This window comes from Limanda limanda, chromosome 7 (assembly GCF_963576545.1).
Source record: "Limanda limanda chromosome 7, fLimLim1.1, whole genome shotgun sequence".
Taxonomy (NCBI): Eukaryota; Metazoa; Chordata; class Actinopteri; order Pleuronectiformes; family Pleuronectidae; genus Limanda; species Limanda limanda.
Window position 1 is genome coordinate 30,033,583 of NC_083642.1, and position 27,317 is coordinate 30,060,899.

Genomic DNA, 27,317 nt, shown 5'->3' on the forward strand with positions numbered 1-27,317 from the left:
ATCATTGGCTAAGTGCCTGAAAACTGCTTAAGTAAGTTAACTAGATCAGAGTATTTTACTCAATGAGCAAACTCAGTACTTAACCTCAATACATAAAAGTAGTACAACATCTTAGTGCATAACCTCTTGCCTACATTTGGTGCATGCATCAGGATCAATACAATATCAATATTAGCAATTACTATATTTTGTATCAATAGTATTATAATAGCTGTACAGTTCAAAAATGATATAGTGAGTACTGAATATAATAATAATAATATATAATAATGATAGCATATAGATAAAAGTTATACCATCTTTACATGAGTGTAAACTGGTCACTGGCGACCAGCTGGCTGTTTAGTAGAATATTAATATATATTGAAAAAAGCCAGAATAAAGATAAGAACACTATACTGATGTGATGCAAGTTCCTGGTCGTAGTGACCATATAGCAGCACTGCTCTTCATCAGCTGCAGTCACTTGAACTACTTTTTACCCTGCGTAACAGGAGCACCCCTGTAAGAGTGTGTGTACAAAATAACTCTGAAATGCATGGACAGATTTTCCAACTTTATTAGGGTATATATGGTATCTCAGTGCTCAGGTGTTGTCAAAATGCTGACTGACTTTTAGTTAGGAGGTTGATGAGTGTTTGGAAAATTTCTGTGAGCTTGTTATTCATTCTTTAAGTTTCTTAATTAGTATTCTAATAACTACATGGGCCTGTGTGAAAGTCTGAGAGAAATTATTGCAGATATCTGTAGACTATATTGTATCCATTGTTCTCCGAGTGAAGAGACCGTCTCTCCAATGAGATAAATACTCAATGTGTAACTCAGTGGAGAGATAGGCTCAATATTACAGACAAAATGCTATGCTGTAAACAGTTATTACTTTAAACATTTTTTGTAGTAAATTTTAAGTTTACATCCGTAACTTGTATTAGTGCCCATTTAGAATGATAGTGTGTATTTTTTCTCCAGAAATCATTTTGGGAAATGTCCAGTGAGAGTGTGCGATGTGAACAGTTCCAAGCCCAACCTTGTGCTCCACCTCAGAACATGGACATGGTTTCCCCATGTGCCTCAGAACACCAGGTATGACACAACTGACACCACACAACTATGCTGAGCAAACATCTTAATCGCAGATTTAGCAGACATCCCTTGCCTGGCTCCAGCCCTCACTCAGCCAAATGTGAGAAACCAGAAACCATGACTTGCAGGTCGACCCCTTCCCAATCCTTGTACCATAAAATCTCCATTTCGGACATGAAACCAAAAACATCCAATTCTATTCATCCAAACAAACTGCCTTTAACCTGACAAAACAGATATATGCCTGGCACTGCAGATTATTTGGACACAACTGGCCGAAGGGAGTTGGCAGGCAACTCCCTTAGCTCCTTAGCTTTAGTTCCTCGAAAGAATATGCAACCTCGCCCTCTGCCTGCTAGGTTGCACAATGTAACAATGCAGAATCACTACTTCTCCAAAAGAGAAGATCACAGGACATCCCCACCCTTAACGTTAATGTTACCACAGTTTTTCATCTTCCACCATCACCTACATTTTAAATTTCTATAAATCCAGATTTTTCATTTATTAAATTTTGCATATTCATCATTCTTATAAATATTCCCTTCCTCGTAGCTATTAGTCAATGAATCTCATATATTTGTAGCTATCGTTGCAACGGAGATCCATTGAATTGAGAATTCATGATTTTATGATTTGAAGTTGATTATTAATTAAATTCTATACATTTTCTCCTAAATAAGAGGAGCTGGTGCCCCTTTTTACAACAAGTGCAAATTCATCTTAACGCTTCACAGATATACATGATTTCTTAGTAAAGATTGGAGTTACAGTGTAATTTAAATACAAAATTACAGTTCGATGGCGTGACCATGTTTACAACCACCACAACAACCCGAATAGAGTTTTGGGTTTATTTATTTATTTTCTTTTTCTTAAAAGCACAACGATCAGTGGTTTGTGATCAGCTCAAACAGTGCTCCAATTGGTGCAGGCTCTAGGCACAAGGGAACAGGATGGTTAGTTGACTTCAAAAGCATTTGCCTCCAGTTACTTGACAACTTCAAGTGTTCAACAAGAGTATTCTCAGTTGGAGTGGAGTCCTTTAAACCTCAGGTCAGCTCTATCCTGTATCGTGTTGTGACGTTTGCAAATTTATCCGATTATTGACTGAGTTGTTCTTGAGGGGCCTATCTTTATATCAGTGTGCACAAATTTCATCCACTGCGATTTGAGGCTGTGCGTCAGTGATGCATGCTTTTCTAACTAGTTGTTATATAACTAGCTAGCTAAGGAAACTTTTAAATAACCTTAAAGGTCATAATTTAATCTAGTGGAGAATTGTCATGTTGCAGCTGAATACCCCTCCCCCTCCCCCCTTCCAAACTTGAAAGAGAATCTGTGGCAGCTTCAGTTGTCATAAAAACTCAAAAGGTGTTTAGTTTGTCCAGTCTTGGCTACTGTAAATAACATGGTGACCTCTGTAGAGAGGACCAGCTCCTGATGTAAATATTTAGTATTTAGATAGAAAGGGCCCATTAAGGGGTAAAGAAAACAACAATTCATACAATTTAGATGTAACACACTCGTAAAAACATCACTAGGATAATTTAATATTCTATTATTTGCCAATAGATAATTTCACCCTAAATCGTACACAGTTAACCTTTAAAGGGATAGACCACCGAAAAATGCGTGCAGTGTTTCCGGTGTGTGCGTTCAGTTCAGCATTTACAAAATATGAACTTTTTCATTGAACACCATTCATGCACAACACTGTATATAAACAGCTAACATTGGTGTTTTCCTTCACAGTGTAGCAATGAAGGAAAATGGCAGAGACAGCAGAGACCGTCTGTACTGCGTCAAGTTTTCCAAACACCTTCCAGGCAAAAAAATGGTATGCAGACAATTCAATGTACTAAGCTTCACACCAGCAACATACTTTTTCTACATCCCACTTACTGTATGTGTGCTGACTTTTGCAATTATGCTTCATTCTATATGTTTTCCAGTGAGAACTTAACAAAGTATTAAAGCCTTAATACAAAAGTGAGCAAGTACACTTTTAAGACACAGCATTCTTGAAGTGGTACTTGATGGAGTTGTCTGTCTTAAGTAATTGTATCAATTAAAAAAATGTATGACCTCTAACCACCTATTTAAGCAGAGGAAGCAGTACATTAATAACCATCAAGGACTTAGGTGAACACAGCACAGTGAACATTATGCACCTTGTTGTCTTTTTTCACAAACTCTGCACTGACTTTATACTGTCTTTTACTGTTTTTAGCACACCTAAATCACCTTTATTTACCGCAGCTGATTATCTCTATAATTTTATTTATGATTGAAACTTAGTTTCCAGTATATATATGTATACTTATTTAAATGTTTCTATTTTTCTGTGGATGTTTCTAGCTTTTTTATTTATATATTTTATTTCAATAACTGACGGCACCAGGCCAGACAAGAGGACTAAGAATTTTATTGAATTGATTACTTGTTATTTCTGCATATGACAATAAAGCCGTTGAACCTTTTGAACCTTTATATTGTATGTGTAGGTATTTTGAGCAGGTCAAAAACCTTCACTAATGCTTTCCATCCCTTCTGCCTTTAGTAAGTAATGCAACCTTCTCTATTTGCGAGGAAGAGGTGGATGGATGGTGTTTTCCCCAGTCCCCTTCACCACCAAGGGCTTCCTTTCTCAGGCAAAACCATCACAAGATCCCTTTGACGACAGATGGTCCAACACAGAGCTCCATCGAGGCCAGAATTCATGATGGGTGACTTTTGCATTGTTACATCAACATTTACATCGAATGATAAATTAGACAAACCAGTGTGTGCAGGCATTAGGCAAATCACTGCATCATAGAATAGGAAGATTTTCTTCTGTGTAAATACCGTTCAAAAGTTTGGGGTCACCCAGACAATTTCGTGTTTTCCATGAAAACTCAGACTTTTATTTATCAAATGAGTTGCAAAATTAGTAGAAAATATAGTCAAGACATTGACAAGGTTAGAAATAATGATTTTTATTTGAAATATTAAACAAACTTTGCTTTTGTCGAAGAATGCTCCATTTGCTGCAATAACAGTCTTGCAGACCTTTGGAATTCTAGCTGTTAATTTGTTTAGGTAATATGTAGAAATTTCACCCCACGCTCCCTGAAGCACCTCCCACAGTTGGATTGGCTTGATGGGCATTTCTTGCGCACCATACGGTCAAGCTGCTCCCACAACAGCTCAATGCGGTTGAGATCTGGTGACTGCGCTGGCAACTCCATTAGAGACAGCATACCAGCTGCCTGCTTTTTCCCTAAATAGTTCTTGCATTATTCAGAGGTGTGCTTTGGTCATTGTCCTGTTGTAGGAGGAAATTGGCTCCAATCAAGCGCTGTCCACAGGGTATGGCATGGCGTTGCAAAATGGAGTGATGGCCTTCCTTATTTAAAATCCCTTTTATCTTGTACAAATCTCCCACTTTACCAGCACCAAAGCAGCCCCAGACCATCACATTACCTCCACCATGCTTGACAGATGGCGTCAGGCACTCTTCCAGCATCTTTTCACCTGTTCTGCGTCTCACAAATGTTCTTCTGTGTGATCCAAACACCTCAAACTTTGATTTGTCTGTCCATAACACTTTTTCGCCCATATCAATCTTTTCTTTTTATTGGCCAGTCTCAGATATGGCTTTTTCTTTGCCACTCCGCCTAGAAGGCCAGCATCCCGGAGTCGCCTCTTTACTGTAGACGTTGACACTTGTGTTTGCGGGTACCATTTAAAGAAGCTGCCAGTTGAGGACCTGTGAGGCGTCTATTTGTCAAACTAGAGACTCTAATATACTTTTCTTCGTGCTGAGTTGTGCACTGGGGCCTCCCACTTCTCTTTCTACTCTGGTTAGAGCCCATTTGTGCTGTTCTCTGAAGGGAGTAGTACACACCGTTGTAGGAAATTTTCAGTTTCTTCGCAATTTCTTGCATGGAATAGCCTTCATTTCTAAGAACAAGAATAGATTGGCGAGTTTCACATGAAAGTTCTCTTTTTCTGGCCATTTTGAGAGTATAATCGAACCCATAAATGTGATGCTCCAGATACTCAACTAGCTCAAAGGAAGGCCAGTTTTATAGCTTCTCAATTCAATTGACAACTACTTAGTAGTACTGAGTAGAAAACCACACTAAATGATGCATAAACTGTTAATTATTGGGGCTTTTATAGATGATTTATAGTGTATCAGCATTGACGCATGACAAAGTAATTTGTTCCTTGATGCATCTACTCTGCTGGAAGCGGGTGAGGACAATGGGGAAAATACCATTGGATTGGATTGAATTGAACCTTTGCACATTTGTTGTAAATTGTAATCCTACAGTCACTCTGAGACAGTGTGAAAAACTTCCACTCCGTCAATGCAGTTTTCAGTGACCAGGCGCTGTTTTATTGGCTATAATTTCCAATTCCAATGAATAAATAATAATATAAAATTCCCATTATCAAGCCAATAATATATCGGACCGATATATATTGTCCATCCCTATTGATATATTCTTTGAGAAGTGTCCATGGCCATGGTAAATCATTGTCTCAGTAATGCTCCTGAAGGTCTGAAGCTGTTTGTTCAATGATTATCAGAGAGTTATTTAAACAGAAACAAATCAGTTTTCTCACTTTTTTTTAATACTTTATTTACAATTTTCAAATATATAACAAAGTGTTGACAAGACGTAATTCAAATTCACAAACAAAAACAAAACATAGGGTACAAACACATACCAAAAACAAACATAATAAAAATAAGCTGCCAGACAGATTACTAAATTACATATATGGTCTTTCGGGAATGTTCTCACAATAGCCCTATCTCAAAGATAGGGCTATTGTGAGAACATTCCAAGTAAGCCAAGTAACATGAATAAGTGAACAGAGTAATATACTACATCAACTAATGTAGCAAGGTAGGTCAGAGTTGCTGTGGAGTTAAAGACATATTGCACTGCGCCAAAGCAGGTCCCCATGTTCTCTCAAACCTTTTCTGTGTGTTGCTTTTGTGGTGACGCAGTTTTTCCATTTGAATAACAGAGAACATCTTGTTAAGCCAGTTTGTGAAGCAGGGTGGGGAAGTAGACTTCCAAGTCAGAAGAATAAGTTTCTTAGCAACCACCATCCCGAGGTGGAGAGCACTTTGTGTGTCACAAGGGAGCTTAAGAGTCTCTGCTGAGCATCCAAGGATGGCCAGATCGTAGTATTGCTGAATGTCTCCAGAATAGGCTTTTGAGAGCCACTGAAACATTTTTTACAGTTTAGGGCAAAACCAAAAAAGGTGCGCCAGTGAACCCTTTAAGACATTTATTTAGACATTTCTGTTGTTATTAACATATTTATTTCTGTATTTCCTTTTTTATTAATTAATTTATTTCTGTATTTATTTATTCATTTATTTATTTACACTTAAGTCATGTATGATCCTCCATATGTCTGGGGAGGGACATTCAGAGGTTCAACTCAACCGGACTATGCTCTGATATTATTATATTGGGATATTTGACATTGTCAGTATTGGAGATCAGTCTAGAGTCGACTAGAAAATAGTCAATGCGTGTATAGGACTTGTGTACATTAGAATAAAAAGAATAATCACGATCAGATGGATGTTTCAGTCGCCAAATGTCTACCACCTTCTTTGACATCATAAAATTATTGAGTTTTAACAGCCTCAATACTGGGGGGAGGAGCTGAGGATAGTCTATCCAGATATGGGTCAAGATAACAATTAAAGCCACCTCCGATCATGATATAGCTCAAGTCATTATCAGGAATTAAATTGAACAATTTACGAAAGAAGGCAGGGTCATCTGTATTTGGCCCATAGACATTAACCAGTGTTACGGGGAGTAGATTTATATATCCAGTTAGGATTAAAAACCTGCCATTTGGATCAATTATGGATGACTGAAAACGAAAAGGTATATTCTTACGGAAAAGGATGGCCACGCTTCTAGCCTTAGATGTGAAAGGAGAACGATAGACCTGTGATATCAAGTTAGCCCTCAGTTTCTTGTGCTGAGTGGCTTTAACATGCGTTTCTTGTAAGAAAATTATAGCGGATTTGATTGCCTTTAAGTGTGCAAATACTTTACCACACTTAACTGGGTGACCTAACCCACGAACGTTCCAGGAGATCAAGGATATAGAATCAAGCATATTACTCATTTACGAAACCTTAAAAACAGGAGATTGAATAGCGACCAACAAAATAATAATTACGCTATAAGGGAACACAAACTTAGCACTCGGCCTGGCAGGCAGCATCAACAAACAAAAACTACAATTAACAGTTAACAAGAACATGAACAAAAACCCCACCCAACGCTTCCCCAAACGAAGCAGAGTTACCCTTGTCCACATCTGGGACCACCGGCTGAAAAAGCAGGGAGAAATTCTCCAAAACACAGCCCCTCGTTGGCTCACACGGCACAGAACAAATTCCACATTAAAAAAAGATAGCCGTGGTAACAGTTCAGTGATTGTGGAACATACTCTACATTTGCATTTCGCATACTAGCCTTTCAAAGTTTTTGCTCAATGAAGTTCTTCGCTTCAGCCGGGTCGTTAAATACCTTCACCTGCCTCTGATGATAAACGTGGAGCTTGGCGGGGAACCGCAGCGAGTGCCGGATCTCCTTCACTCTCAGCAGTTGTTGTACTGCACAGAAGCCCCTCCGTTGCTCCATCGCCTCAGCTGTATAGTCGGTGAAAATCAAGATTTGGTTTCCTTCGTATTCCAGTGACTGCTGCCTCCCGAGCCGTATAATCTTTTCCTTCTCCTGTGCGAGGTGCACCTGTGCTATTATCATGCGAGTCGAGAGCCTTCTGCTGGTCTGGGCTTGTCGTCCCCGAGCAACTTGGGGATCAGGTTGGAGACAAACTCAGTTGGCCTCTTCACCTTCTGGGATGCCAACAATATTTATGTTTTGGCGCCTGGACTTCCCGTCTAAGTCACACAACTTGGCCCGTAGTGTTTTGTTGTCCCGCTGTAGCTCCGTGACTGAAGTTTCCGCGGCCTGGAGGTGCTGCTCGTGGTGTGGGGCTTGATTCTCGGTAGCAGACAGCCTCTGCTCACTAGCGCCCCCACTTGGTATATTTTTGACTCAATCCCAGAATTTCCTTCCTTCGGGGCAGAGAATGACTCTTAAACAGCAAAACTTTACCAATCTGAGAAGATCGGTGTGATACCTCCTCACTGTTCATGTGCAATGTATAAGCTAAATATATATATATATATATATATTGGACCTTTGCTATATAATCATTTATACTACAATGATTGTTGATATTGTTTTATTGTCCATACTTAAATGCCAATTTTGGCAGCTTAGGGCTTGAGCACCGATAGTGCGGAGAACCTATAGCTTTTTGTTTGATTATTATTGACAATACACCACTGTTCACACACACATTCAGGTTCACATTTTTGATGGCTTGAACATACTCACCAAACTCACTTCAGGCCTGATGAAATTGTATGTATTCTGGAGTAATTGTAAATGGGCGTGGCAAAATGGCCCAACAGCGCCCCCTAAAACCTAGCAATTATGATCTTCACGAAATTCGGTACACACGTTTTTCATTACACACTTTGACGTAAAATGTTTATGAATCATCATCAAAACACGATGTTGTTGTATCTTGGACATACATAGTCCAATCTCCTCCCAACTTGACATGTATGACAAGATTCATGGCCTGATGACTTCTACACAGAAATCAAGACTTAAAATTACAGCTCCCCCTGGTGGCTTGTGTTTTGCAAGTCTTACACTTTGATGTACTACTCCTCGTCCATTAACTACAACCATGCCAAACTTTGTCAGAAAGCCCTCAAGACATTGATGATGAAGTCTTTTGGAGACTGAGTTTTTGTCAAATGCCATATTAGTGGCGTGGCGTCAAATTGCACATGTCGCTGTGACATATAAAATTGCTGTGACTTCGGTGTACATTGTTCAACCTCCCTCACACTACATGTGTGTAAAAAAACCGGCCCCCGCCTGAAGACATGGTTTTAATTATTGGGTTTGGCAAAATCGATGAATAGCGCCCCCTAAAGAGCAGTCCAGCTACACGAATAACCAACATGTACAAAAATCGGTGTGACATGTGTCATCTCATTACGAACAAAAACCCCTCATGGATTGATATGCTATACCAAACAGGCAGTTAGTCAATTTTTGACCATTCCCACATGTTGTATTTTGACAAACTCTTCCCATAGCTTTCATCAGATCAACTCTTAATTCAGTGAAACTCATCTTAATTCTATGGAGATTAAAATGTATTAAACATTCTGGTGTACAGTCACTGTGACCGTGGCGTGACGTCAAAGTTAGATGATTGCCAAAAAAGAGGGATTTATTTTAACTCCTCTGTGCATGGTCCAAAAACACTCACCTATGATCAGAGTTCCACCCTGATCAGATCCATATGTCAATATTGATTCATTGACACAGCGCCACCTGCTGGTGACAGGGAGTGATATGTTTTATACTTTGATGCACTGCTCCTGGCTGTTCTACAATACAGTATACAGCTCATATGAGCTCAGACGAGTCACATGATCATGGTCAGAATTGTGACATCTCCTCAAACCATGTAAACATTGAGGTGCAGCGAAGGTTGATCCTTCACCACTGTGCATTGTCCAATCAGCACTAAAATACTCATCTATCAATCAATCAATTACATTTTATTTCTATAGCCCATATTCACAAATCACAATTTGTCTCATAGGTCTTGAAAAAGGTGTGACATCCTCTGCCCTTAACCCTCAATAAGAGTTTGGAAAAACTACTAAACTTAATCCTTTTAACAGGGTAAAAATTACTTAGAAACCTCAGAGAGAGCCACATGTGAGGGATCCCTCTGCCAGGATGGACAGAAAAGCAATAGATGTCATTTGTAATGGAGAACATCAGAAAGATAAGGGTATTTACAGCATAATAACAGAATAAACAGTTTGTAGCATAATGAAAGGTAAATAATAACTTTATTTATATAGCACTTATCTAAACAAGGGTACAAAGTGCTTCACACAAAAGTCCATGGCAAAAATAAAGAATCGATTGTGATAAAAGATATTCTGTTCAGTCCAATTTAAGAGCCCAATCATAACATAATACAAACTTAAGATTTAGAGAAAACCCAACAGTTCCCACAATGAACAAGAACTATGGCAACTGTGGAGAGAAAAAACTCCCTCATTAACTGGGAGAAACCTCTAGCAGAACCAAACTCAGTGTGGGCGGCCATCTGCCTCGACCGGTTGGGGTGAGCAGAGAAAATGGGGAAGAGTGGAGGTGGGTGGAATAGAGAGAGAGATGGGGGTGGGGGGAGAGGAGAGAGAGATCAGGAACATCACACTTGAACTCTGTAAGACAACAATCATATTGTAATGAAAATAATTACAAGTCACCTTTAGAAATACGTTTTAGCAGTGAAAGTTGTGTAATGAGTTGTATTGTATTTTGTTGCCAAAAAGAGGTGAGCCTTTTACAACTTTAATTCGATTTACATTCAATTTTCACCTTGTGGTCTACAATAAACGGCATGGAATGCGTGATTAGTGGGCATGGTCCATGCAACGGATGCAAGAAGTCTTTATTCTTCCCGTGGTGGACTAAGTGCACACCAAACGCACTTACAAGAGGGCGAGTTCAGACATTATAGCCGACTGCAGAAGCAATGACACAACTTATTACTATTGTGCTTTTACTTCTGGTGACTGGTGAACTCCTGTGTACGAGTTTGCCCTCTCCACTGGTGCACACAAAAACTCGGATGGTTTTACTCCAGGGATGGCCTACTAGCATTGCGGCTCGAGGGAGTTACATCTCTGATGCTTCTCCGTCAGAGGGAAGCCTGCTGGAAAACCGCATTGGCAGAGGAGGGGCAGGAGAGGAGGCAACAGAACCCCGCTGCCCTCTATGACCTTAAGCAACAATATGGATGAGCTCCGCTTAAACACAACATACAGTCATGAATACAAAGACTTGTGTATCATGGTGTTTACTCAGATCGAAAAAAATCATCAGGGAAGTGGAGAGGTGGAGGCTTATGTATCTACGTAAGCAAAAGTCATGATAATAAACATAAATATGTGCAGCCCTGACTTAGAGATCCTACCTCCATAGAGAATCTGGGAACATCATTATCTGTGCTGCTTATCTTCCTCCAAGTGATAATGCAAAAAAAGCTGCAAATCTCCTTGCTGAATGCACCCACAGCCAACTCCAGTGCACTCCAGGGGCCCCTATTTTTATCCTCGATGATTTTAATCACTGCAAACTGGAGGTGGCATTGCCTGGTTTTAACCAGTATCTAAAATGTGGTACCAGAAATAACACTGTTAACAATTGCTTGAGTGTTATCAAAAGTGCCTACAGAGCTACTGCCCTTCCTCCTCTCTCTAACTCTGATCACTCTACTGTTCAATTGTTGCCCACATATAAATATGCGCTTAAGTCAAGCAGGCCCCAGCGAAAGAGTGTGCTGCATACGTCTGAAGATAGCATTGAAACTTTAAGAGGCTGTTTCCTTAGCATGGATTTTCATGACATAGATATTGATGAGGCAACAGAGACTATCACAAATTGCATTACATTTTGTGTTGACAATGTAGTTCAGAAAAAAATAATTTTACATTTACAATCTTACAACAATAATCCATACATAACTTAGTAGGTTTAAGTCTGCATTAACAGAAAGAGACTGGCTTTCAGGAACAAGGACCGTATGGGTGTGACTACAGCACAAAAAAGATCTTATTCTTTCTCTGAGAAAAGCAAGAGAAAAACATCAGGCGGCTCAATGGACACTAAAAACTCAATGGGGACTCAATGAAGGTATCAGAAATATGAACTTCAGTAGGATACAGCTCTCCACTATGAACGATCAAGTAAGAGCTGATGAACTAAATTACTTTTTCCTCAGGTATGAGACTCGGGACCTCTCTCAGAAGGGGTCTGAGGCCTCAACCGCATGTAATGCTTCCCACTGTCTAATAATTAAACCACAGCAGGTACAGTGTGTCTTTAGCAGAATCTGTAATAAGAAATCTACAGATCCTCGTGGCCTGCCTGCCATCCTCCTAAATATATATGCATTGGAACTCACTGCTTCTTGGGTTCCTATCTTCCAACAGTCCCTGAACAGGCACACTGTCCCAGAGCTCTAGAAGAAATCTATTATCACTCCAGTGCCAAAAACATCATGTCCGGCTACTAACAATAACTTTAGACCAGTAGCGCTTACATCTGTAGTTGTGAAATGTTTTGAAAAGATCATTGTGAATATGCTCAAGGTTGATGTCGATGATGTTGATGACTGCCCTGTAATATACTTCAATGAGATTGACACCTTTAAAGGCTGGTGTGACAGAAATTTGTATCCCAGAATATCTTGTGTTATCCTATGGACCATTCCCCAAAACCCTATTATTTTGTGACAATTCCAGAATATATGGGCATGGTTGGCCTCAGATGACCCACAATTCCTCCAACATGACTTTCTTGTTTCAGAATAGTTATTTGATACTTTAGGTTTGATAAAGAACCGTATCAGATTTTTCCAGGAAAACTCTCTCCAGGCTCGCGAACAGGTTGTTGTTTAATGTTTTTCCCACATCTTATCCCATTCATCTTCAGATATTTCCATGTCAAATTCTCTTTCCCATTTTTCTTTTATATACCCTGTTGTGTTTTTGCCATCCATCAACGCCTTACATAATGTAGTTATAGTCCTGACCCATTTCCCTTTATATGTATCAATCATTACTTGTACCACCTTGTTCACTTCTAGAGAGAGCTCCTGTCCAATTCGTTTCCCATAATAATCCCGTATCTGTAAATATTTTTAAAATTCCCGCCAATCCAGGCCATATGTCGTTTTCAAGTCTTGAAAACTCATTATCTTCCCCTTATCTACCAGCGTGCAGCATGCCGTAATGCCCTTATCCGCCCACTGTCCGAATCCCCCACCGCGCCCAGCTGGTTTAAAACTGCTATGTAAATATCCACCCATTTCAATAAATTTGCGTCCTTCTCCGCCTTATTATGTCTAAGTAATTTGAACCATAATTCCAAGGTAAATTTTGTGATCGAATCCATTTGTTTTCTAACCTTCTTAAATGTTTCCCTATCTCCTATAATACTCTGTATCGGACACATTCCAAATGATTTTTCCATTTCTTTCCATTTTGCCTCATAATCTAGTTTACACCAACAATACATTTATCTCAGCTGGGCCGTGTGGAAGTATTCTTTCAGATTCGGATATCATCCTGTCCCATGATATGAATTGTGTTTGAGGTATCTCTATTGGTAATGCTTGGAACAAATATAAAAGTCTGGGTGGTACATTCATTCTTATTAATTCAATCCTTGAGCTAAAATCCAATGTTACGGTGGTCCATCTATGTATATCTTTTAATAATTCTCGGTTAATCTTATCATAGTTTGCCCTATATAATCCTGATAAGTTTCTAGTCACTTCTACCCCTAAATAATTAATTTTCTTTAGATTCCAATTTAAATTGTATTTTTCCCTGATCTCCTTTGGTGGTGTAAAATTGATAGTGATTACTTGGGTTTTAGTAATATTTATCTAGTATCCTGATAGCTGTCCATATGCGTTCAAGAGATCTAGCAATTCAGGCAACGATTCATTAGGTCTTTCAAGGAATGCAATGACATCATCTGCGAAGAGGCCGACCTTATGTTTTACTTCGCACACTGTCACCCCTTGGATTCGTCCATTTTCGCGTATGGCTTGGGCCAATGGTTCAATAAAGTATGCGAACAGGGTTGGTGACAAACAGCATCCCTGTCTGGTTGATCTCTGTTGATCGAACTTGTTAGATAGACTTCCATTTATTTTGATTCTAGCTGTAGGTCGTTGATAAAGAGTCAGAATAATCTGTATTGATTTATCGTTGAATCCAAACTTCTCTAACACTGTGAATAGGAAAGTCCAATTTACCCTGTCAAACGTCTTTTCGGCATCTACGCTAACCAGAATCGTGTCTCTTTTCTGTTTGTTTTCCTGATCTATAATGTGCAGAGTCCTCCTAATGTTATCATGTGTCTGTCGCCCGCTCACAAATCCTGTTGGGTCCTCGTTGATCAAATCCTGTGTAAAGGCGTGTTATCGTCTAGCAATAATAGATGTATATAATGTTGGTGGTAATTTGCCTTTTTGTAATGTCCAATTAAACGATTTAATTAACAGCGGAGACAGTTCGTCTTTGAATGTCTTATACCATTCCGCCGGGTATCCATCACTACCCCGTGATTTCCCATTTTTTAATCTGTTTATTGCCTCCACTACCTCCTCTATTGAAATATCCCTTGTTAGTGTATCATTCTGTGTCTGTCCTATCTTTGGTAGGTCTAGTGTGTTTAAAATAGTCTTAATCTCCTCTCTTTGTGCGGACTCTGGCTGTGTATATAACTCCTCATAATATCTCTGGAATGTTCTTTCTATCTCCTCTGGCTCTGTTATCAATTTGTTCGTAAGGGGGTCCCTAATTTTATGGATTTGACTAGTCGCGAGTTGCTTACGGGTCTGTCTCGCCAATAATTTAGTGGCTCTCGGGCCTATCTCATAATAGCTTTGCTTATAGAAAAGAATCTTCCGCTCTATCTCCTCTGTTAGATGTTTATCTATCTCTAATTTTACGAGTTTAATTTTCTTTTGTGTGTCCAAGTCAGCCAAATTCTGGTATTCTCTTTCCAATTCTCTCAGTTTTTCTATATTTTTCGTATACTTTCTAATTTAATTTTTTTTGCATAGGTCGATTCCGAGATTCATCTGCCTCTCATAACTGCCTTCAAGGCGTCCCAAACCATCGTTGGCTCCACCATCTCATTGTCGTTTTTCGTAACATAGTTTTGTATTTCCAATTTGAATTTGTCCTTCCTTTGTTCATTATTCAGTAGACCCACATTCAATCTCCAATTAGTTATTCTTTTCCGGTTGCTGATGCCTATGTCAAGGTACAACGAGTTATGATCGGACAAATCTGCACCCCCTATGTGGCATTCTTTAACCCTGTGAACATTTCCTGAATCCACAAACAAATAATCTATTCTAGAATGTACTTTATGCACAGCCGAATAGTGTGTGAAATCCTTCTCTATCGGGTGTAGATTCCTCCATATGTCGACCAATCCCATCTCCTCCAATAATGTATTTACGTATTTTGATATTTGTATTTTCGATTTTTTGAGGCTCGTTGTGTCCATGATATAATTTAAAACTACATTCAGATCCCTCCCACAAATCAGAATCCCTTCTGTTTCCGCTGCGATTACATCGAATAGCAATCTAAAAAAATGTTTATCACAGTCTGGGGGCGCATACACATTCACCAGAGTAACCTTCACATTGTCGAGCTTTCCTTTCACAATAATATATCTTCCCTCCCCATCTCTTATCTATTTTTCGTATTCGAATTGTACCTGGTTTGATATCATAATTGTCACACCTCTTCTGGGACCTCCCTTAAACGAGCTACTGTACAGATTTCTAAAACCGTATCTCTTTAGCTTGTCATGTTCTACTTTGTTAAGGTGAGTCTCCTTCAGATATATAATTTGGGCTCTGTCCTTCTTAAGTTACATCATAACCCTGTCCCTCTTCTTGGGGGTATTCAAACCATTCACATTAAGTGACACCAGTCTAACAGTCGTACCCATCTAGTCCTAGATCAATAACCCTATTAAGCGACCTGAACAGCAGTAGGTTGAGTAAACAAGGAACATTTAACATTGCATAACACTGCAATAAAACATAACATGAAATTATAATATGCAATAAAACAAAATACAAACTTCTTCCAAAAAGGGGGAAGTCGCCTCCCCCAAGTCCCGTTGGTAGGTTGAAGGGGTGTCCTTCCTCTCAGAAAGGGCCCCTCCCTAGAACCGAAATAAACCCATTCCGTAGGGTTCCCCTTCGTCTAGAAATGTCCAACTCTGTAATTTAAGTCTCTCTCAATCGGCATCAGTTACGTTGGATTTATTAGAGGTCCGCTAACATACCTTGTAGGCCATCAGACTGGGTTCCATGTCCCTTAAAACATCCATTTAGGCCAGCGAGCCAGACTCATTTCCCTCTTTGAAAGCTCTGCAGCTTCTCCCTGGCAGCTGCCGCTGCCGTCCTCCCCTTCCTGCCTAGCACCTGCTGCCACTCCGCCCGGTCTCGTGTCTTCTCCCTCCCTGCGGTTGCGGTGCCTTCTCCCGTGAGACCCACCTAGTATCCTCTCTCCTCCATGTCTCTCGCCACGTCCTCTGCGCTGACGTAGGTCCTGGTTCCGCTGGCCCAGTGAATGCGCATCTTTGCGAGCGGGGTCTGGAAGCGGATCTGTTCTTCCTTCAGTATTTTCTTTATGGCCCCGTACGCTTTTCTCTTCTGGACCACTTCAGTTACATAATCATGGTCGAAAAAAATCCTCTTCTCTCCCACGTGAATCTTCCTCTTCCATGCATGGCTAAGCACCATTTCTTTGGTCTCGTATTGTAGGAACTTAACTACCATTGATCTGTGGGGTGCGTTCGGAGGTGGCTTCTGTGCCAGGGCCCTGTGTGCTCTCTGTATCTGGAGTGGGATGTCTTTAGGCAATTCGAGTTCGGTGGTTAGAAGCGCTCCAGGTACTTGCCTGTCGAGTTCTCCTACGTGCCCTCCGGTATGCAAAAAATGCATATGTTGTTCCTCCTCGACCTCCCCTCGAGGTCCGTCATTTTCTCTTTCATCCTTTGGGTCTGGGCCGTCATAGTTAGCATCTCACTCTTAGCTTTTGTCTGCCACTCCTCCAGCTCAGCTATGCGTGTTTGAGCTTCCTCCGTGATGTCACGCTGTGTTTTCATGTCAGCATTAATCCCTTCGAATTTGATTTCAGTTTCTCTCCGGGTCCTATCGAATTCTTCCTTAACCTCTCTCCTCACATCGCTTATCCCTTGTTTGACTCCTTTAACTTCCTTTTTCACCTCATCCAGTTGTTTGCCTATGGGTGCTAGCAAGTCAATCAGTTGATTTAAGCTAGCTGGCTCCGTACCTGCCACGCTCCTCCCACCCGGCGTTCCACTGTCAGCATTTGAATCCATTTTCTTCCTTTTCTATCACCTCTGACTTGACTTTCTTTGTATATCCGACCTCTTCATTAGCTCCCTCCTTTATTATCTTGAATCCATTTGTCGAAATTATGGGAGAGGCTGTGGGATTATAGGAGATATTATTTGACCCCAAAGAGGTGAGAGTCCATGACCCGGTCATTATCACTGACATTGTTATCGAGCAGGTGGGCACTTTTACATCTAGTCATACAGCTGAAATCTTAAATGGAGTGCCTATGTAGACTTTCTGTGTGGGAAGTTGGCTCAAATAATTGCACTTTGTCTATCACCTTTTTTCAGTCTTGCGTGTATATGTCCTTGTGTACTGTTTTTTGTTGTTTGTTGTACAATGTACTCTTCTGCAGCTGCTGTAGCACTTTGGTCCAAGACAAATTTCTCTATGGGTCAATCAAGTATATTTGATTTGATTTAATTGTGAGTGAGCTTTGATGCTCTCTCTTTGTTTCAGGTAAACTTGGTCTAAAGACCCAAGGTGAAGCTGAACTCTTTCAAAGTTAGCTTTGAAAATAGGCACATTGATTTTAGGATCACCAGCATCAAACAAAAGCACTTTGCGTTGAGCTGGCCACGTATGTATTTTCTTCATACCTCCCGGGGTCTCATTTAAATGAGGATCATCAGTTTATGGGGCCTGGTATTAATTATGCAGCGTTTATCTGTGTTCTGACTATCACCAGATAACATGAGCGATTCCTTAAAGAACATCAGCAGCAGATAAATATATACTGTAGTGTATAAATATATTCATACATACACTGATGTTATCGTTGTTTTCTTTCTTGTTTTTACTTGTGTTTGGACATGCTCTAAGTGCCTGTGAATTGCCCTCCGCGCACAAATATAGTTGTTTTGATTGGAAATTTGAATTGGATCAGGATTCTTACAGCTGACAGAGTAAAAATAGGCTTCATTTAGGTAAAGTGCACCAAACATCTCAGCGGCTCGGTGGCGTAGAGATCGTCATCAGTCAAGGCAATCATACTATTTTACCATGTTGTTTCGGTTTCTGTTTTTATTGTAAGACTTCCTCGTGATTTCCTTCCTGATAAATTAACAGCTCTTTCTGGATGCGGTGCACAGGCCACACGGCTGATAGGTTGTTTGCGGGAGCTAGGGCTACGGGGGTAGAGCGGTCGTCCTCTAACCACGGAGTCGGCAGTACGATCCCAGTCTTCATTGGACAAGATACTGAACCCCGAATTGCGCATAGAATCACTGTATGAATGTGTGTGTGCACTGTAATGTAAAGCAATTTGAATGGTCATCAAGACTAGAGAAGCACAATATAAATGCAGACCATTTGCATTTACCATATGGCTTAGACTGATTCAGACTCGGGGTGAATCTCAAGGAATTGAACCCGAGTTTCGGGAATAAAGCTGAGAGATAAGAGACCTGCGGAGCCAGGAGACACAACAATCACATGGTAGACAACACTGAGACGCTGAAGGAACTGGCAGCAATACTGATGCAGGAGCTGGGGCAGTCAAATAGCCTGACGTTGTCATACTCAATTCTAGTCAGAATATGAGTCTGAGACCGCTCCATTGGGCTGTGATTATGGGGCGTGTTTCAACCGAACCAGGAAAAAAAATGCCTCTTCGCTCAATTGGATAGACTTACAACCAATCAGAGCTCTTGTGGCAGTTAAACGGAATCCGTTCAATGGTGACACTTGTAAAGCGCTGCTGTACTCCTAAGCCCCGCTGAGAGAGCAGCTAGCCGCTGAGAGCTAGCTCGATTTGATGGCTCTCGACCTCTCAGTCCAGTTGTTGTCATGCCCTCACTCCCAGAACTCCTCACCCAGACCCGGGTCTGTCCAGGTTCCCTTCCCCGTGAACTGACGGTCCGTGTGCGGACCATATATACAGTCTATGGTGCGAACATGAAGCCGAGCCGCGGAGTCTAGCTCCGGGCTGCTACCTCCGGCTGCTAATCCTCGGTGTGCTGCGTTCAGGGCAACCTCGTTCAGGGCAACCTCTTGCCACATAGCAAACATGCAATAGTTTTATCAATGAAAAAATAATGTCCACCTCGTCGTGCACGCCGAGTTACATCGCCATGCCTAACCCTTCTCTGTTCTTCTTTCAAAATGAATGAGCTATCGATGTCTTCTAAAACAGACTCAATGGCAGCATCTACACATCTCAGCTCTCCAGCGGAAGGCATGTTTGTGGAAAACAAAGTCAACCCAAGCGCTGTTTGATGATGTAGTTGATTACATAACTACTGATCACATATCTATGGTTGATCATCTGTCCATCATCGTATAAAGCCCGCCCTGACAATGTGATTGGTCCGAACAGCTTCTGTTCGGAGCATAATTTCTCCCCAATGGAGCGACTCCAGACCAAACTTCCCGACCAGAAAATGTTGTGGGCGGGGCTAAGTTCGTCTGGCACCCAGGCTAGCAGTCAAAGGGAGTGATGGGACATTTTAATAGGGTGGGTGTGTATTATTGTGAAGAGTGAGGTATGTCACATGATTGGAGCAGCCGGCTCGAGTTGGCTGCCTGAACTAGCACGCAAGCATCGCTCCATTAGTCGGCACTAAGCACTGTTCTTAACAGTCCAACTCTACCTTGATGGTCCTGAGCTTTTCGTTATTGACATTAAAGTTGGATATTAGCATTTGAATGACTTAGACAAGAAGTTCAAACATCCAGGAGAGGCGTGGATGATAACAATTCCTCTCAAAAGGAATCAGTTGACGTGACATATATGATGCTTCCCTGTTGAGGTTTTCCAGGCATGTCCAACCTAAAAGAAGTGGAATCATCTCCCACTTTCAGTTCGGGAGGCACCATCTGTACGAATAACTTCCTTTGCGATAAAGCATATAGTTAGAGCCGGTCCAGTCTTAGACCTGCTCTTAGTTATACTGCTATAGGTCTAGAATGTCGGGTGACACATGACACACGGAGCTTCTCTTCTCAGTTTCTCCTTCCTCTACTCCATCCTTATCACATCAAAGAAATTAATACCTCATCAATACATGTTACTGACTTGACTTAAGGATTTTGAAGACTTCAGGTTTTTTAAGCTCTACCCCTCAGCCACAGCCGCCTCTGTGGCTGTGGCTGAGGGGTATAGCAGTTTGATCTCCAGCAGTTCGATCCCAAGTCTTCCCCATCTGCATGCCGAAGTGTCCTTGGGCAAGATTCTGAACCCCAAATTGCCCCTCATAGAACAAATAAGTGCTGCTAATAGATGCACTGTATGAATGTGTGTGTGAATGGGTGAATGTAAGTGTACTGTAGAGAGCTTTGAGTGGTCATCAAGACTAGGAAAGCGATATATAAATACAAAACCATTTACAATTTACTTCTTTCCGGAGTCCCTTTGCCTTATCGTTCGCAGATCCAAGGCCGCGGCTGTGGCCACTTCATTGATTATGATCTGTGGATCAAGTACCATAGATAGTGATCTTAATGGTGGATTCTATATTATGTGGATTCTATATTATGTTGGCATCTGATAGTTGTGGTGGAACACGATCCTGATGGCGACAATGACTGTGGACTGTAGTGGTATCCGATTTTGATGGTGGATCATGATTGTGCTGGCTGCTGACCATGGACTATGATTACAACAAAACTGCTTGAAATATTTCTCATCAGATACTCGACCAATACCGACAATAATCCATCAATTCATTGACCTTCCATTATCCTACAAAGTGTTTATTCTAATCAATATACAAATAAAATTTGATTGATTTGATTGAAAGAGACCCCATTTGACATGTTTACATATGTCATCTGGCCTGGTTACATAAAAAGATCACCCAGGAAGAGCTGGAGGATGTGGCATCTTGTACGTTACACATGATGTCACTGAGTATTTCCTTTTCCCTCCAGCATCTCTGAGGGGGCCAGTGCTCTGTTTGTGAGTGGCCTATGTCGCTGGCCCGGCTGTGAGGCTTTGTCTAACGATTTTCCGAGCTTCTTAAAGTAAGTAGACTGCTGAATACATTGTTATATACAATATTAGTATTGTGGTCAAAAGAAACATCTTTTAAAAATGTTATTTATGAAATGTATTTTTCACCTGTTCTTTGAAGTGGGCGTCGTCAAAATGTATTTTCAGATTATTATACATTGGCTCTTAGCCATTATGGACGGAGATGTATTATTCTGAACTTTCACCTTCCTGCTCTACTGTCTGGCTTTCCTCAACCACACTGGCAGACGAACTGAAATGTACCTTCTTCTACCTTCTTCGTTTAAGTTTTGCTCTGGTTGAGGACAGATTTCTTTATAGTACCTAAAAGAGGGAGGAGAGTTTCTTATCTAATTTTGGATTTCATTGCATACAAGAGTATTTTGACCTAAAAACTTTGTCCTGTTTTGTCTTTTAGGCATCTCCATTCTGAACACAGTCATGGTGACAGAAGTATTGCTCAGTGCAGGGTCCAGGAGGATATTGTGCAGTGCATGGAGAGTCAGGTGAGACATTGAAGAACATAGAATTTTAAGAGTACATTATAATTATCAATGTAGTTTCCCATCCCATTTTGGGGTTACAAAAAAAGCCCTTATTTACAATCAAACATATTCTTCTCTTACTGAATATACAAAACCTTTGGAAAGAAAAACAATTCTTACTTATACAAACTGACTTGATAGAGAATTTTCTTTTTGTCTTGTTTTCTTTTTTGTTGTTTTTCTAGTCTCCTAGCCTTTCTCTGGATAACTCAAGTCAATCTATGCACTTCATACATGTGAACAAAAACATTTTCATTATTTTTTATCTTACAAAACAGACCATTGCAGAATTAAAAGAAGAAAAAAGGGACAGTAGGAAACAATACAAAGCTACATCATTAATACATGACATCGGACAGATCCACTTCTCTAAATTAATGTATCATCCAGTTTCCACACTAAAAAGGTAAAACACTTGATCTCAGCTGGTCACAGTGCGATCTTTGCTTTTTTGACAGATAATATACAACACATTTTTCCTAACTATAGTCATTTTTTATCTTTGTGAAAATATACAGTGTTGTTGTAGAGCATATATTTATTCTGCCATACTAAACCATAAATAATTCAACAATGTACACACATTTTTAGATTATAATATGCTTTTGAAAAAAAAGCCTTTATTTCTAATATGTAGTGTAGAAACATTGTTTTGTTTGAAACTCATGGATCTGTTACTTCAACTATCTGAACCGTATTTTCTTAAATATTGCTTACTTTGGGTGAGTGTGATGACTTATTCAAGCACGAATGAGGTAAATCCAATACTTATTGTTTCAGCTCATCCTGGAAAAACAGAAACTATTTGCAATGCAACTTCATCTACACCTCTCTGACCTCAAACACACTGGCTTGGTATGTTGGCTCTCTGTTCTTGGCTTTAACTATTTCTGTGTAATTGATTTACTAGATTAGGCAAGGGTAGCTTTTTTAATGTTAAGAAGACTAGAATATAAAGTCTTGTGTTTATGATTTCTCTGCATAAAGCAAGTATCATTGTCTGTTACTGTCCACTTCTATCACTGGACGCAGAGGACAGATTCTGAGTGGCCACACAGCCTTCCTCTGTTCCTCCCACAGCCTCACGTGGCAGATGGAGACAGGAGAGGGCAACAGTGGTGCATGAAACAGCTGGGGGAGTTACCCCAGCATATCTACAGAACTACTGCTTCTGCCAGCCTGCTGCCAGGTAAAACATTTCCACAGATATTTATAATTGATAAAATATTACAGAAAAAACAAAAGGAACTTGTTCAAAGATTTCAAAATGTATTTAAATTTCAATATATGTTTTGCACTATGAATTGATGACATATCAACATTGTTATTGCATAGATTTGGTCCCCAGCATTGAATATTACAAATACAAAAACATCAGGCCTCCATACACCTATGCCTTCTTGATAAGATTGGTGAGTATCATTTCAAATTGGGTAGTAAAAATAAGTCGTTATTATAGTGGCTATTTATTCAATGCTGAGTTGTCACAGCTTGTCTTGTGTTTTGTGCCGTAGTCCATCGTGGAGTCTCTAGAAAAACAGCTCACACTCAATGAGATTTACAACTGGTTTACCACAATGTTCTTCTACTTCAGACACAACACTGCTACCTGGAAGGTTTGAAATGCTTTTATTACAAATTCATTCAAATCGCTGCTTTGATCCTCGGTTTGTCTGAACCCAGAATTGCCCCTCACAGTGTATCAATGGTGTGTGATTGATAAAGTGCTGCATATAGAATCACTGTATGAATAAATGTGTGAATGGGTGAAGGTGACATTAAAGGATTTTAGAGGTAGCTATAGATACAGTCCATTTACCATTTAGCCACCTACAGTATCTACATCCATTAGTGAGGTCAAACAAAATGGCACAAACATTGTGATTATTAAGCCAGGGTTTTTTGGGATGCAAGGTTTGTTAGAGCAACACTATGAATTCATCACATAGGTTGGATGGTGGAATTAGGAAAATACCCATGGCTATCATTTGCAAGTGTGAATATTACACAACAACTCTTTTAATAATTTAATTCTTCTTCTCTTGGTTGACGTGTGGATGGCAAACAACTTCAAGGTGCATACTGCCACCCACTGTTCCTGTTTCAATACATGATTAACACCAGGAGGTCACACATTAGGTACGTTGGACTTTGTCTGACTGCAGCTGTCTTTATCCTCCAATGTGATCTGCCAGTGGCTGCAGGGGTGGAGTAAAAAAACGGACACAGTCAGACTATGTCCATCTCAAATGCACCTACCTTCTACTTCACATAGCGCAAGTGAAAAGAGAACAACAACCGATCTCGCTGCGTTTGCCTTTTTGTTGCAGATTTAACGGATGTTAAGGAAATCCCAGTGTTTTTGCACAACTTTTCTTTCACCTGAAAATTAAGATCTTATTGTTAAGCCACCATGTGATTAAATATATATATATATACAAGGGAAGGGGCAAAGATACATCCAAGTGTTAACAAAAAATTACTGTATCTTTGTATCTCAAAAACACAAAAAACATATTTTCCTAGGCAGCAGGACATCACATTGCAAACCATATAGTTTAAAATAGTTTGACCAACAGTACCATAGCAACTACTTTCTAAGTAATTAATTAATCAATCATTTATTTGCCCATGCAGTCTTGTTCAATAGCAGAGAGTTATTTGAGAACAATCACACCAACACAAAATAGCCACGACAAAGTTACAACTTGGGAGAGAAACACCAGTGGTCGATGGGATACCCCCTTGTTTTTCCAATGCTTTGCAGCACAACGTTGTTGTTGATAACAAGGCACGTGTCCATTTATTAAGTTAAACCATCTTGTGGCATTATAAAGTAATGTTGTACAACAACAACTCTGAATCGCTTTCTAGTTTTTTTTCCGGGCACAGCTGGAAACTGGTGTTTACAGGTTGACTTGAACATTGTTAAACAACATTGTGTTGTTGCCTTGTGGTTTGCTAATGGTTTGGCCATGTGTTTGTAAGTAATATGATATACTGTAGGAGGTACGATCCCAGTCTTCCCCATACAGCATGCCAAAGTGCCCTTTGGCAAGATAGTGAAACCCAAAACTGCCCCTTCTCATAGAGAAAGTGCTGCACATGCAGTATATGCACTGTATGAATGCATGTTTGTATGGCAAAGACTGTACTGTAAAGAGCTTTAAGTGATAACTAGAAAAGCACTCTATAAATACAGACCATTTAACGTTACCTTTATGACAACAGAACTCTCCTGTTGTCTCCAGAATGCTGTGCGTCACAACCTCAGCCTACACAAGTGTTTTGTACGAGTGGAGGGAGGAAAGGGGGCTGTGTGGACAGTCGATGAAACCGAGTACCAGAGAAGGAGGGGACAGAAGTATCACAGGTACAAACATCCTCACAACAAACACAACCTTGCAAGTTGTTTTTAACTATGCTCTGAATAGTTAAGTGCTGTAAATGGGTAGATATTTATTCCTTGAAAGGTTAAACTCTAGCCCCTTTGGTGACATTTGGGGGAAACAAATATTCAGAAGTTGTAGCCACAAGCTTTTTACTTGTGGAAATGAGATACAGTAAATAACCTGTGGATATGAGTTATGAATATGTTTCTTAAGGAAAAGACCTGGTGAACTAAACTGAAGAAGCCACTTTGATGAGAGATGAAACACTTCAACCAATCACATGATGTAGCCTCTATAATGGACTTTATGTGGCAATGTATGGTGTTTGTGATTGACTAGATGAGCATTAACCAGTGTTATCAAGGAAAACAACGCCTGAATATTAACCCAGGGAATGACCTACCTCATACGTAAGGCATTAAGGTACATTATACTGAAGAGCAAGGGACATGGTTCCATCCAAAAATATCTATTTATTAATAATGAAAAAATTCTAACTATTGAAGGAGCTGTCACACACCCTTCACACATATAAGCAGGGGGGAATGATCCAGAGCTAAGACTTACCAGTGGAGAGGCGGGCTATAGCGAGGGAAGAGATGTAATTCCGGCAACATTCACCCTGGTCACACATGCTCACACACGTGTCCGCACACACACATGCAATTGTGAAACCAGAACCAGGGGTGTAAGACACAGCACACAGGATGGAGACACCAGGCTCCACCAGCTTAGGCTCTCAACTTCTGCAAAATACAGAAACAGACACGCATTAGTTTGGGCCACATCTCTCAACAAGAGCAGTTAGGCTCCCCACTCACTTTGCATGGTGCGTCATGGCGCATGAGGATAGGGCAGTTCGACAGGTCGTCTTATTTATTACTTAAGAAACTGATTTATAACTGGTGGCTATAAGTGATTTATCTCGTTCCCACGACTTAATAACTTGTGGCCACGACTTATAAAAATTATAATTTATAAAATCATTTTTTTTATTAATCAACATTTTGGTAGCGAAAGAAATAAGTAGGTAAAAAAGAAGCCGAGGAAGTAAAACAGAAACTGAAGAGAGCGGGGGGGTGTTGGAGTTAAAGATGAAGTTTGACATTCAGTGCCACTTTCTATTCAGCTTCAAATGTGATTCCATCATTGATTAATACATTTTGTGGCTAAAGTGAGCATACAGTGAGTGTGTGTTTGTGACTAAATGTGTGTTCCCAGGGACTGTCCTGTCAAGTGGCTCACATCCTTCTCCCATTATTGTCCAGTGGACCCCTGAAGACCAGCAGATGGCAGCACAATGCTGCTGTGTAATCAGTGTTTGCAGCAGTCACATATCAATTTGTACTTTGTATTATTTTCAAATTACTTATTAAATAATGCTATGTTGCTTGTTACATAATGGACAGCTGTTGTCATACTGACTGATTTCTAATTCAAAAGAGATTTTGTTTAGTAACATATATGAGGCTGACATTTGTGGCTGTTTTGTCCTCAGCCTGATTTTATCCATTCATGAACTAGTTTTATTCAGTCAGTAAATAAAATAAAATCATGAGCAGAGAACATCTTCGTACACTACGTCATCTGTTTTAATATTCTCTTGATCTCTTATCAAATTGAAATTGGACATGAACCACTGAAATTCTATTTCATTTTGCACACAAAAACCCCAAATATTTCAAAAAGTAACTGCATATTATTGCGACATATTTTTCTATGATGGCATTAGTGGGACTGATACAACACTGGTTTCTTTTAGGAATATGGTTTAAGGAGTATGAAATCAAACTATTAAATTAATGTATCAGACCATGTAGGGTAAAGTTTATTTTAATTAATGTTAAAAAAGTAAATTTCTGACTCTGATCTGCTCTATTTCTGAAACCCAAGCCCATTAGTTCCTACTAAATGTAAGTTTCTAATAAATATAACATTTTGATTTCCTAATTCCACTGGTCACATTTAGTGTTGCAGTATTTGTGGCAGCATAGTTTATTTACCTGACCTTGAGAATGATCACTTCCCCTGTCGGTGGAGTTGTGGTACTGCAACCGAATTAAATATTCATTCTTGTGTGTGGTTTCTCAGCATTTGATTGGCTGGATTGGAACACAGTCCAAATGATTCTCAAAAATTCTTAGGATTTCTATATTTGTCCTTCAATTAATTCATGAATGAATCCTCAATAACCCAGGAACTCTCAGTTTTTAGGTTAAC

The 27,317-nt window shown here is 40.0% G+C and overlaps 1 protein-coding gene across 1 annotated transcript; it reads left to right on the top strand.

The window, feature by feature from the left end:
- The first annotated feature begins 984 nt into the window (after positions 1-984).
- On the top strand, positions 985-26,414 carry foxp3b (forkhead box P3b). The gene is made up of 11 exons (XM_061074690.1): positions 985-1,083; positions 2,839-2,923; positions 3,647-3,812; positions 21,079-21,171; positions 21,579-21,666; positions 22,486-22,560; positions 22,738-22,894; positions 23,041-23,117; positions 23,220-23,321; positions 24,957-25,078; positions 26,319-26,414. Exons 1-11 carry the CDS (start codon positions 985-987, stop codon positions 26,374-26,376), a joined length of 1,122 nt encoding a protein of 373 aa, XP_060930673.1. The 3' UTR covers positions 26,377-26,414.
- The last annotated feature ends 903 nt before the right edge of the window (positions 26,415-27,317 follow it).

Bases quoted from the DNA above. Each gene is read 5' to 3' on its own strand.
- foxp3b (XM_061074690.1), top strand. From the start codon at position 985: ATGTCCAGTGAGAGTGTGCGATGTGAACAGTTCCAAGCCCAACCTTGT. The intron at 2,924-3,646 runs GTATGCAGACAA...TTCTGCCTTTAG, and splicing joins ACCTTCCAGGCAAAAAAATG to TAAGTAATGCAACCTTCTCT. The intron at 22,895-23,040 runs GTAAAACATTTC...GTTATTGCATAG, and splicing joins TTCTGCCAGCCTGCTGCCAG to ATTTGGTCCCCAGCATTGAA.